At 36.1% G+C, this 14,368-nt stretch overlaps 1 protein-coding gene across 1 annotated transcript in view; it reads left to right on the forward strand.

Moving 5' to 3' along the window:
* Positions 1-13,929, forward strand: part of LOC136266340 (uncharacterized) — a 41,420-nt gene extending 27,491 nt beyond the window's left edge. The window contains exon 4 of the mRNA XM_066061357.1: positions 6,344-13,929. Within this exon, the coding sequence (XP_065917429.1) occupies positions 6,344-13,764 (7,421 nt within the window). The 3' untranslated portion in view covers positions 13,765-13,929. The remainder of the gene's footprint in view (positions 1-6,343) is intronic.
* Positions 13,930-14,368: the final 439 nt, after the last annotated feature.

A 14,368-nucleotide genomic window follows, 5' to 3' on the forward strand; every position in this document is an offset into this window, starting at 1 on the left:
AGTTCAGCTACAAACAAATCACCCTGTAGAGAGTTCAGCTACAACCAAGTCATCTGGTAGAGAGATCAGCTAGAAGGATCACCTTGTAGGGAGTTCAGCTACAAAGAAATCACCTGCTTCATCTTTTCTTCTTCCTGTGGTAAAGAAAAAAAATGATAGGTTAAAAAGCCCTAAAGCCGGCCATAGGCCGGCTTTGGGGTATACAAATGCAAAAAGAAGTGAAATCCAATCCAAAACAGCCAAGCTGTAAAAAAAGAGTGCGGCCCTGAGAAAGGCTATGGTGAAAAAAGATGTGAAATCCAAGGTGGCGGCCAAGAAATGGCTGTGATGGTAGGTTAATGGTAAAAATTTTAATAATGACAATTCAGGTGAATTTTGTGAAGCGGCACCAAATTCACCTGAATTGTTGTTATTAAATTTTTTACCATTACCCTACCATCACAGCCATTTCTTGGCCGCCACCTTGGATTTCACATCTTTTTTCAGAATAGCCTTTCTCAGGACCGCACTCTTTTTTTACAGCTTGGCTGTTTTGGATTAGATATAGTATACTACATGAAAGCTGACGTTTGTAAAGAAAGTTATTTATCATAATTCATGTTGTTAACAGTTCATCTCATTTCTGATGATTCAGGAATCAGATTGCCATTGGTGAGAATCACTTGGAGCTGAGCTGGAGAGTTCTTCATCATCATGAACCAGTTATCCCACTGCTGCAAATCTAGTTCATTTTCAGACTCTTTTCGAGGCTTTTGGTTAACTCTTCTTCCAGATGAACAATCACTCTACCATAGGTCCACTGCTGCATCAGCTGAAAAGTCATTCAGAGTGGGACCTTCCGTGTTCACTTCCAGCAGATCATTAAGTGTGGAACAACTGAGATTCGTCCTTGTTTCATTCTTGAGTATCTTCAAAGTAGAAAACAAGTGTTCAACTTTACCAGTTGAGAAAGGTAAGCTAAAAAGCAATTCACTGACCAGTAGCACATTAGGCCACTTGACTAATCAGGTGAAGAGTGTAGCTGATACCATATCTTCCTGTAACTTTCATGTCCAATCCGAAGGTAAACCCTGGCGTACTCTACAATGTCTTCAATCTCATCCAAGGTTGAGGTAAGGTCAACTCCTTTAGCCTGAAGGGGAGCACGTAAAATATCAATGATACTTACAAGGGCTGCCTTCACTTCAATCAAACGATCATCATCACCAGAAGCGGAGCTTTCTTCTGATTCCATCTGCATCACTCTTAGTTGGCTCTAACATACAAAAGTACCTTGCATGGGTGGTTACTTCCAGTAATACATCATCTCTTTTACAATAGTAGAATAACGAATAGTTCATTCTCTACACGCCCCTTGTCGGTAGAAGCATCCATCAGAACACTGTAAAATGAGCACAATTTTAGGTTAGCAGAAAACTGCTGTCTGGCTTTCAGCAATGTAGTGAACAAAATTGCGAGCATAATCTCTGTTTTTGTATGTACATGGAATCTCTACGTTGGGATAGTGTAGTTTGTTATCACCACATGTATAATGATAATTGGGCTCCGTTTGTGGGTGAAATCCTTCGTGTACCACAATGCAAAAGACTGCTTTGCTCCATGCATGGTGAAAGGAAATGCAGGTGCTGGGGAGACATTATCATCAGGCATGTGCCACAAGAAATTTCACGTCTCTTGTGTTGTATTTCATTGAGCATCGTGGAAATGTTGTGTGTGTAATTACTGGGCATAGGAAGCGCAGTATTGGCTTAGACGTATCATGCATTGATAACTTTCAATGCCAAGAAAAAGATCTGAGTCAAAAGTTAAGAGACGACTGATTGAATATGAATAGCATGAAATACGTAGTTGTATTACATACAAGATGGATATAATGGTAATGAATATACAGTACACTCACTAAATGATATGCACACTTCTTTAACATACAGTAAAGTGATTGTGAGCTATAGATTATACATCTACTGTGTAATCCATCCACAAAAATGGATGAAATATTTCCTCATTAGGGATGGAGCTAAATGACTCGATCTGTAGACTTCTGAAGTAACCTTTTGTCATTGGATGGCTCACTCTCTGAAGAAAGAACAATTACACGTACATCATCATCACAATGGCTATCATTATCAGAATCAGACAAGGCATCACTTTCGCTGATAGTTGTTTCTAAGTTGTTACCAGTATCCTCAGAGCTAGCAAAAGGATCACTGTCATCAACTTTATACCCTTCCAAACCCTTTATATTTATTGATCATCCTCGGACCCACCTACTGACAAATATTCCACACTTTTTAAAGCCTTGTATTGCAATATCCTGGTTTGCAGACACTTCCTCCCAAGCATTTGCAATCCATTCAGTTAGCAAAATTCTACAATTGCTGGCTGTAAAATTTCCATGTACGAATGGAAGTGGAATTTGATCCATATTAGCCAGACTGCTACTTCTAAATCGGCCTTATTCCCTCTGCTCCCAAGACTTTGACTCCTGCCTAGTTTTTTGATGAAACCTTTGAAAAAGCTGTTCTTTATCAGCCGGTGTGTGTTGTGCTTTGTTAGTTGGTCACCGAAGACCAACGTTAACGTGTCATTTAAAACCATCAGCCACCCCATTAGAAAATTCAGCATTTGGGTACCTTTCTTGAAGCATCTGTTTCATCCTATAGTCTAGAACCACCAGCCTTAACCTTCAGTCCCCATTGGCATAAGCTCCAATATTCCTTATAGAGTGAATCCTCAACATTACGAAGTACACTTGAACTGTTTGGCTTCCTGGCTATTGCGAATCTTCCTTTTATCCTTGATCCATTTCAGAACAGTTTTTGTGTTTAACTCATATCTTTTGCAAGTCCCAGAACCATTGACAAACTTTTCCAACTTCTCCTCTTGTTCATCTCGTGTTGGGCCATGTGCGATTATCAGCCATTGTTATTACAAGAAATGCGCTTTACAAATAATATCAAGAGTTCATAATATATATACTGAGGAGAGTATCCTACTCTCATATACCCCTGTAGAAGGGCGTATCGTGAAGTTATGATGTAACGACAAGATGTAGTGGTTTGTGACGTACGGGAAGCCGTAAAAGTGCAAGAATCGTTAGCACCGTTTCACACTCGCGATGCTCAGGATATCCGTATTCGCGAATGGCCTAGCAAGAAATACCTACGAAACGGTCTTAACCCATGAAAGAACGATTGTAGTTCGGTGAGATACTCTTAGAGCTGGAGTTAATTTGGTTGCTAGCGACGTTGTTAGGCACACGTTCAATCAATACCATGTTCAACTAATGACATCATTAATTATACAAAGAAAAACGGGCGAACTCGGAAGTTCTACGTCATAACTTCACGATACGCCCTTCTACAAGGGTATATGAGAGTAGGATACTCTCCTTAGTATATATATTATGAACTCTTGATAATATACATTTAATAGACACATGCACTTAGCAACTCGAAGTTACAGTATCATGATTTAGCTCTGACCATAGGATTATATATGAAATATAATCTAATCCAATACAGCCAAGCTGTAAAAAAAAAAGTCCGGCCCTCAGAAAGGCTATGGTGAAAAAAGATGTGAAATCCAAGGTGGCGGCCAAGAAATGGCTGTGATGGTAGGTTAATGGTAAAAATTTTAATAATGACAATTCAGGTGAATTTGGTGCCACTTGGTCTTGGCACAAAATTCACCTGAATTGTCATTATTAAAATTTTTACCATTAACCTACCATCACAGCCATTTCTTGGCCGCCACCTTGGCTTTCACATCTTTTTTCACTTTCTCAGGGCCGCACTCTTTTTTTACAGCTTGGCTGTTTTGGATTAGATTTCACTTCTTTTTATATTTGTATAACCTATCTTTTTTTCTTTACCACAGGAAGGAGAAAAGATGAAGCAGATGTTAAATACTTTAAATATTTCTGATTTTATCAGTAAATGTACAAATTATATATAATACATGTATTTATTACTGAACTCTCTACATGATGTTTCTTTGTAACTGAACACTCTACAAGGTGACTTCTTCTAGCTTATCTTTCTACAGGGTGAATTGTTTGTAGCTGAACTATCTACAAGGTAACTTCTTCTAGCTGATCTCTCTACAAGTGATTTATTTACAGCTGAATTCTTTATGTGGTGGTTTCTTTGTAGCTGAACTCTCTACAAGGTGACCTCTTCTAGCTGATCTCCCTACAGGGTAATTTGTTTCTAGCTGAACTCTCTACAGGTGATCTGTTTGCAGCTAAACTCTCTACATGGTGGTTTCTTTGTAGCTGAACTCTCTACATGATGGTTTCTTTGTATCTGAACTCTCTACAAGGTAACTTATTCTAGCTGATCCCTCTACAGGGTGATTTGTTTGTAGCTGAATTCTCTACAGGGTGATTTGTTTGAGGCTGAACTCTCTAAATGGCAGTTTCGCTCTGAACTCTTTACAAGGTTACTTCTTCTAGCTGAACTCTGTACAGAGTGATTTGTTTGCAGCTGAACTCTCTACATGACGGTTTCTTTGTAGCTGAACTCTCTACAAGTTGAATTCTTCTAGCTGAACTCTCTATACATAATAGGGTGATCTTTTTGTAGCTGAACTCTCTACATGGTGGTTTCTTTGTAGCTGAACTCTGTACAAGGTGATTTCTTCTAGCTGAACTCTCTACAGGATAATTTGTTTGCAGCTGAACTCTCTGCATGATGGTGTCTTTGTAGCTGAACTCTCTACAAGGTAACTTCTTCTAGCTGAACTCTCTACAGAGTGATTTGTTTGCAGCTGAACTCTCTACATGATGGTTTCTTTGTAGCTGAACTCTCTACAAGGTGACTTCTTCTAGCTGAACTCTCTACAGGGTGATCTTTTTGTAGCTGAACTCTCTACAGGGTGATTTGTTTGCAGCTGACCTCTCTACAGGGTGATTTGTTTCTAGCTGCATGAACTCTGTACAGGTGATTTGTTTGAAGCTGAACTCTCTACATGGTGGTTTCTTTGTAGCTGAACTCTCTACATGATGGTTTCTTTGTAGCCGAACTCTCTGCAGGATGATTTGTTTGTAGCTGAACTCTCTACAGGGTGATTTGTTTGTAGCTGAACTCTCTACAGGGTGATTTGTTTGTAGCTGAACTCTCCACAGGATGGTTTCTTTGTAGCTGAACTCTCTGCAAGGTGACTTGCTTGTAGCTGTATTGTCTAAAATATTAACTGGTTGCTGCTGAACTCTCTACAGCATAACTTGCAATCTATAACATGAACTAGGTGAATGCTCTATTAGGGTAACTGTTCTATTAGAGTATCTCGATCTCGCATTTGCTACATGGAGTTGGCTTTGGAATCATAAGTCAGTGGTTTGTGAACCGATTGTTCTGTACTACTGCAAGGACTTTCTACGATGACTATTCCAGCTACATGCCAATTTTCAGCTCACTGTTCTAAGCAGTTTGCCTGGTAGGCGTGAAAATTATTGGTATTTTTATTCATGAATCTCGATCGTGCAATTGTTACACACCTTCGGTTTCATGTGATATCTCCATGATCTTAATTTTGATTGTTTTCAAACCACCAAAAGGCACTCCTACAATGGTTGATCTATCCACAAACCAATTTTCAACTCATTTCATGAAGCGGTTTACCCTGTAGGTGTGACAACAAATCGATCTTGTTTTACGTGAATACTCGATCATACCTCCTGAACCATTCACCGAATTTGTACCAAATTTGATACTAGAATGTTTCGTTGGACTCCCTTTACGTGTGCCAAATTGCAAGGCGATCAGAATATGCGTTTGTGTTTTATAACAATTTTTCAAAGTGTGCAAAAAGACGAAGAATAGGAAGAAAGAAAAAAATGAAGAAATAAAAATGAACTTTTGGGCACTCATATCTCGGAAATGGCTAAGGAAATTTTCTTCAAATTTGATATGTGGGGTGGCCTACCTGGCAGGCACCTCTGCAGCAAAACTGGTTCCAATCAGATGAAGGATCACAGAGCTGCAAAGGTGTGAAAATCACGTTTTCTTCCTGTCGGTATACTTACGGTGTGGTGCGCCGGCTTCTTGGGCCGCACGGCACACTACCGTGTGTCTTGATGCTGTAGTTATAATGCTGTAGTATTTTTGGTTTGAGGTATAAAAGTGGTAGCTATAAGAAAATCAAGTACATAATAGCAATATTCTAGTGTTATCATGCAGACTGTTTTATATACTCTTTATAATATCCATTATGTGTAGCATACAATTGTGACCATCTCAGCAAAAACCTTGTAGTTTGCACCATTAAACATTTTACTTGTACAATTTAGGTTAGTGCTAAGATGGCCACAATTATAAATTGTCTGTATTATTCATTGCAGAAAACAAGCACTTTCATGTTGATGATGTTACACATGATTTAAGGGAGCGGTATAAACAAAGCAGATTTGTTCCATCAGAAAATGATTGGCTTCCGTATTATCCCAAACATTATACTCCGCTATCCATTATTCATCATAAAGAAAAGTGTACTGAGGATGAAATCAAGTATATAGCAAAAACAATGGTGTCTCTAGGAACTGTAGCTGATGTGCAACACAATAATAGTTTTATTAAAAATGTCAGTGGATTGTTTGGTCCCTATGAAGGGGAACTGACTGCTCCATACATGATACTTATTGAAGGAGCACCTGGAATGGGAAAAACGATCTTAAGCAAAGAAGTTGCATTTCAATGGGCTAATCAGGAGATAATGAATAATAAAAAACTGCTGTTTCTTTTGTGTATGCATGATGCTCAAGTAAAAAAAATTAATGGCATCCGTTCGCTTGTTAGATATTTTTGTCAGAGTGATGCAGTTGTTAAAAAAACCACTGACTGGCTTATTGATACTAAAGGGAAATATCTTACCATACTGCTTGATGGCTATGATGAAACATCTGTTGATAATAGTAAACAGTGCTTCATACACAATATTATTAGCCGTAAATGGTTGGCGCAGTGTGGGCTTGTATTCACATCTCGTCCAGCAGCTTCATCAAAACTCCATGATAAGGTTAATCGTAGGGTAGAATTGTTGGGTTTTACTATGGAAAATCAGCGGGATTTTATCCAGTCTGCCTTGCAGGATGAAGGAGGTAAAGCTAAACAGCTTGATGAATTTCTGCAATCTAATTTATTCTTTCAAGCAATATGTAGCATTCCCTTAAATCTAAGTATACTGCTTTGCTTGACTGTGGGGGGTGCTATGAACGCATTGCTTAAATCTAAAACAATTTTATATCAGAGGATAGTGGTCATGACAATCAGTCATTATCTTAACAAAGAAAAAATATCTGTATGTACTACTTTGCAGAATCTCAATGAGTTACCTGATCCATATGATAAAATAATTAAAGAAGTATCTCAGTTTGCTTTCAGTGCCTTGCAACAGGATCAGCTTGTGTTCACAACAACTGAGGTTAATTCTAATCTTACTCCTGCCAAGTGGTATGGACTTGGGTTATTTAAAACTGCTAAGTATTTTAATCCACAAGCCGGCTGTTACTATGAATCATTTCATTTCCTTCATTTAGGTACTCGGGATTACATGGCAGCTAACTACATTGCCTCACTACAAGACAGTAAACTGTCGAAAGTGCTTAATGATACTTTTTGGGATGTTCATTATTGCAATACATGGCGAATGTATGTTAGTATCACTGGTGGTAATACTGCTGCATTTCATCATTTTCTATCAGGAAAACGCTTCCGTAGGCACTCAAGCTTTTCAAGAGAATTTCAAAATGATAAAATTAAATGTCTTTACCTCCTGTGCTGTTTAAAAGATGTTGATAATCATGTATTTAAGCCGATTGTTGAAAATGTATTCCGTGATGGAACTATTGACCTTAGCAACCAGTGCTTGTCATCTAATGATGTTCACGCACTTGCATATTTTCTGTTAAATTTGCCATGTAAGCAGTGGGAAAAGCTTAATTTATCACAATGTGATATTAATGACACAAGATGTGATGCACTGTATGAATATTTTAAGTCCAAAAGTGTAAAAATTAAGGTAAAATCTGTTGATATTTCTTCCAATAATTTACATTATGAATCTATTGAGAAGTTATGTGGTACTCTGCAATTGTGGCAAACCGAAGAGTTAATTCTCTGTATTGATATGTTATATGACAGTAAAACAATTAGAAACATCAACATGTTTGCAGATCAACTAAAAGAAACAGTAAGTAAAGGGAAATTACCAGAGAAAAGTGTTGACAGTTTACTGCTGATCACATACATAGAGGGAAAAAATAAAATGCTTGCAGTATATTCTAAACCACAGTATATAAAGTGTACTCAATTTGCTGCAGATTCCATGAAAGAGGAAGTGAAAAAGTTTATTAGTACAATAGGTGTAAAAGGAGTTGCTGAAGTGGCATTCAATTACTACATTGATGTCCATCAGGCCAACAGTAAAGTTGATATGCTATGTTCTTGTATTAGTAACTTGAAATTTTATGGAAATTACTTACGCTCAAAAGGTGCAGTCATTTTGAATCATGTTGCAAAAATGGAATGTCTATACAAATCATCACACACAAAGGTAGCAGATTTCTTGTCAGCCGTTGCATGTCACAACATTGAAACCAAGGCATCATATCTTAAATCATTACCAGATGCAATTCTTATACCATTAAAAGATGATTTACAAATTTTTCCATCTTTGACATCACTAAATATTTCCAATCAGAACATTGGCATTGAAGCAGCAGCTGATGTTGCAGAAATTATAGTTCATAATTCTATGTTAGAATTGTTGTATCTAGATGACAACAATTTGCAAACACTCGGTGCTATTACAATTGCAGAAAGTTTGAAAGATACTGCCACATTAATAGCACTTGGTATGTCAGGCAACAATATTGGTGTTGAAGCAGCAGGTTACGTTGCAACTGTTTTATCCCACAATTGTAATTTAAAACTTTTGTATCTAGATGAAAATAATTTCCAGACAGAAGGTGCTATTAAGATTGCAAATGGTTTGCAGAATACTTCATCTCTGACAGTATTTAACATTTCCAGTAATAATATTAATGTTGAAGCAGCAGATGACATTGCTACTGTTTTATCACGAAATACCAAACTGCAAAAGTTTTATATACATAATAATAATTTACAAACAGTAGGTGCGATTAAAATTGCAAAATCTTTGCAAAACACTTCAAGTCTAATGTCATTTGGTATTTCAAACAATGCTATTGGTGCCAAAGCAGGAAACTGTTTTGCAACCTTTTTATCTCATAATACTAAACTGCATACATTAGATTTGGGTGGAAATAATTTGCAATCAAAAGGTGTTGGCATGATTATCAAAGCTATGAAGAATATTTCAACTTTAACACTATTAAATGTTTCGAGCAACAATATTAATGTGGAGGCAGCAGATGATATTGCCAATCTTTTAAATCATAATCCAAAATTAGAAGTATTAGAAATAGGCAGAAATAACTTAGGAACAGTAGGTGTCATTAAGATTACAAAAGCCTTAAAACATTGTTCAACTTTAACGGTATTTAATATTTCAAACAACAATATTGGTGTTGAAGCAACAGATGATATTACAGCTGTATTATCTCATAACACTAAACTACTTGTGTTAGATCTGGGTGGAAACAATTTGCAAACAGGAGTTGCTAAGATTGCAATCGCATTGCACAAGACATCAGCTCTAACAGTGTTCAATATTACAAACAACATAGTTGGTACTAAAGCAGCAGAAGACATTGCAACTTTTTTAACTTGCAATATAAAACTACAGAAATTGGCATTGGGTGGAAATAACTTACAGGGAGCAGGTGTAACTAAAATCGTAAAAGCATTACAAAATGTAACCACCCTGACAGTATTTACTATTTCAAACAACAATATTGGTGTTGAAGCAGCCAATGAAATCGCAACTCTTTTATCTCAAAACACTAAACTGCAGATATTAGAATTGGGTGGAAATCATTTTCAATCTGCAGGTGCAATTAAGATTGCCAAAGGTTTGAATAATATTTGTGCTTTGACAGCTTTTGATATATCACACAATAATATTGATAATAATGCTGCAGTTGATATTGCAAAGATTTTGTTGCAAAACACCAAATTACAATGCTTAGACTTAAGCAAAAATAATTTACAAGCAGCAGGTGCCATTGAAATTGCAAATAGTTTGCAACATTTATTAGATCTAAGGATTTTTGATATTTCAAACAATAACATTGGAATTAAAGCAGCTAATAAAATTGCAAAAGCATTGTCTAAACATTCCAAACTACAAGAACTCTATCTAGATGGAAATAATTTACAAGTAGATGGTGCTGTTGACATTGCTAGGGGCTTACAAAGTATTGCAACGCTAACAGTGTTTAGCATTTCAAACAACAATATCAGTGTGGAGGCTGTTGATGATATAGCAGCTTTTCTCTCTCATAACACAAAATTGCAGCACCTTCTTTTAGATAAGAATAATTTAGAAACAGAGGGGATTGTCAAGATAACAAACGTTTTGCAAAATACTCTCACAGTATTTAGTATTTCAAACAACAATATAGGTGCAGGAGCAGCTGAAAATATTGCAACGTTTTTATCCAGTTGTAGAAATCTCCAACGTTTATATCTAGATGAGAATAACTTGCAAGCAGAGGGTATTGCTAAGATAGCAAATGCCTTGCAATATGCTTCGTCACTTACAGTGTTTAGTATTTCTAATAATTGTGCCAAGGTTGAAATTGTAGATGAAATTGCAGCTGTTGTTTATCGTAATGCCAAACTTAAACAGTTGTATATTGATGGTAGCAATTTGCAAACAAAGGGTGCTACCACAATTGCACAGTCTTTACAGCATACTACAAATATGACAGTTTTTAGTGTCGCAAACAATAACATTGGTATTCGTGCATCTGGTGATATTGCAAGTGTTATTGCCTGCAACACCAAACTTCAAGCATTAGAGCTTGGTGAAAATGATTTGCGAACTACAGGCATTAGTAAAATTGCAAAAAGTTTGAAATTGACTTTCACCCTGAGGGTGTTTGGCATTTCAAACAACAACATTGGTGTTGAAGCAGCAGATGATATAGTAGCTGTTATATCACAAAATTCAAAATTGCAGATATTAAAGTTAGGTGGTAATATTTTGCAATCTAAAGGTGCAATTAAAATTGCAAATGCTTTGCTTCATATTTCAACTCTGACAGTGTTTAGTATTTCAAATAATGATGTTGGAGTTGAAGCAGCAGATGGCATTGCAAGAGTTATTGAGTGTAATGCTGGACTACAGATATTAGAACTTGATGGGAATAATTTAGGATCCTCAGGTGCTATCAAAATTGCAATTGCTCTACAAAAGATTTCTTCACTTACAGCATTTGGTATTTCAAGCAATAACATTGATGATAAGGCAGCGAATGCTATTGCAGGTGCTTTGTCTCGTAATATCTTACTACAAGAGTTGTGGTTGGGGGATAACAACTTGAAAACAGAAGGTGTCATTAAGATTTTAAAATATTTGCAAAGTAATTCAACTCTGACTGTATTTAGTATTTCATCCAATAGCATTGGCGTTGAGGCAGCAGAAGGTATTGCAACGGTTTTATCTCACAATAGCAACCTCAAATCATTGCATCTACATGATAACCATTTACAAGCAACAGGTATCAAGACGATTTCTAAAGCATTACAAGATGTTTCAACTTTAACAGAAGTTAGTCTTTCATCTAACAGCATAACATATGAAGCAGCAGATGATATTGCAGCTATTTTATGCCATAATACAAAACTGCAAAAGTTATATCTAGGTAACAATAACTTACAAGTAGCAGGTTCTGTTACAATTTTAAAAGCTTTGTGCAATACTTCAACCTTGACAGTGCTTAGTATTTCATCTAACAGTATAACAGATGAAGCAGCAGATTATGTTGCAAGTGTTTTATTTCACAATACAAAACTGCAAGAGTTATACCTAGGTAGTAATCTTTTACGAGTTACAGGTGTCAGGAAGATTTCTAAAGCTTTACAATTAACTTCTCATTTGAAAGAATTTAACATTTCAAACAATGATATTGGGGCTGAAGCAGCAGATGATATTGCAATTGCTTTATCTCGGATCAGAACATTGCAAAAGTTGTATCTTAGCAATAACAATTTGCAAACAGTGGGAGCCATTAAGATCATGAAAGGTTTACGCAGTACTTCAACTTTGAATGTATTAAACATTTCAAACAATGATATTGGTATGAAAGCAGCAAATACTATTTCACACATTTTATTCCTCAATACTAATTTACAAGAGTTTAACATTGGTGGAAATAAATTACAAACAAAAGGTACTGTTGAGATAACAAAAGGTTTACAAAATACTTCCTCTCTTATAGCATTAAATCTTTCAGACAACAACATTACTAACGATGCAGCAGATGCTCTTGCAAAAGTTTTACTTAATAATAACAAATTACAAAAATTACATATTGGTAATAATGGGTTACAATCAGTGGGTGCAATTGAAATCTCAAGTGGTTTGCAAAATACTTCAAGTCTGACAGTATTTAATATGTCATCAAATAGTATACATGTTGATGCTGCCAATAATATTGCAGCGGTTTTAGCTCATAATACTAAATTGCAAAAATTACATTTAGGTAGTAATTTCTTAGGAACGGGAGGTGCTGTTCAGATTGCACAGAGGTTACAAAATACATTGTTGACATCATGTAATTTGTCAAACAATGGTATTGGTGTTGAAGCAGCAGATGTTATTGCACTGTTTTTATCTCGTAACACTAAATTACGAGAGATAAACCTGAGCAAAAATAAGTTAAAAACAGAAGGTGCTATTAAGATAGCAAAAGCTTTGCACAAAGTTACTACTCTAAAAGTATTTAATATTGCAAGCAACGATATTGGCCATGAAGCAGGAGATGACATTGCAGTGTGTTTATCTCACAACACTAAGTTACAAAAACTACATCTTAATCACAACAATTTAAAAACAGGTGGAACTGCGAGGATTACAAAAGCTCTATACAAGATTTCAACCCTGACAGTTTTTAACATTGCAGACAATGATATCAGCTCTGATGCAGCTGATGGTGTTGCAGCTGTCTTAACTCAAACTAGCAAATTACAAAAATTGTACCTGCATGACAATAGCTTAAAAACAAATGGTGTAATTAAGATTGCAAAAGCATTAAAACACATCTCAACACTGAGAGTCTTTGATGTTGATAACAACCAAATTGGTGTTGATGCTGCTGAGGATATTGCAGAATTTATGAAGCTGAACATTAAACTGGAAAAGTTGAATTTGAGTGGAAATAACCTACAAACTCCAGGTATTGTTATAATTGCAAGTGCTTTGCAAGCTATTTCAAGTCTGATAGTACTTAATATATCCGACAACAATATTGGAGGTGAAGCAGCAGGTCATATTGCAGGTGCCATATCTTGTAACACTAATCTACAAAGGTTACGCATGAGTAATAATGATTTACAAACAGAAGGTGCCCTAAAGGTTGCAAGTGCTTTGCGTAACAATTCAACTTTGACTATATTTGACGTTTCAAACAACAACATTAGAGTTGATGCAGGAGAAAAGCTTGGAAATGTTATGATGAATAATCAAAGTCTGCACTCCTTATTTCTAGTCTACAACAGCTCTCAAATGCAGTACTGCACCAAGGTAGTAAGAAGTGAAACAAATACTTTAATCAAAGCTCGTGTTTCATCCAATGATATTGATATTGATAATGACTTAGTTGTTTTGTTTTCATAGTTTGTCTATAAAGTATCACTAGATTTGCTGTTGACTTACCCCTGTACAATAGTTTACATTAGAGTAATGTATTTTATTTACTTTGTAAGATTGTGCTTAATTTAATGTGTAATTTAGTTGCTCTCTTATAACTGCATTCTTTTTAATATTTAGTAGTAAAATGTTGTTGGAAGTTCAAGGATAGAATTACTGCATGAAGATGGAACATATATAAATTAAGCTACAGTTATTTATTGGTTACTGCAATGCACAACAAAAACTGACAGGAATATTGTACAATGAGCGAGCACCTACATATAATATATAAACCATGGCTATGAGGTGTACCCAACTCCAAAATCAGAGGAAGTTTACTTTTGATAAACACCAAGGGATTTATCAACAATAAACTTCAATGACTGTGGAGGAAGGGTGTGTATAAGTGCATACACTGAAATGACAAACAGGTTTCCCAGTAAAGAGTTCAGCTACAAACAAGTTACACAGTAAAGAGTTCAACTACATCACCCTGTGGAGAGTTTAGCAACTTCAGCTACAAACAAGTAGCTCTGTAGAGAGTTGAGCTACAAGCTAGACCCTACAGAGAATTCAGCTACAAACAAAT

Source organism: Dysidea avara, chromosome 9, assembly GCF_963678975.1.
Source record: "Dysidea avara chromosome 9, odDysAvar1.4, whole genome shotgun sequence".
In the NCBI taxonomy this organism is placed as follows: domain Eukaryota; kingdom Metazoa; phylum Porifera; class Demospongiae; order Dictyoceratida; family Dysideidae; genus Dysidea; species Dysidea avara.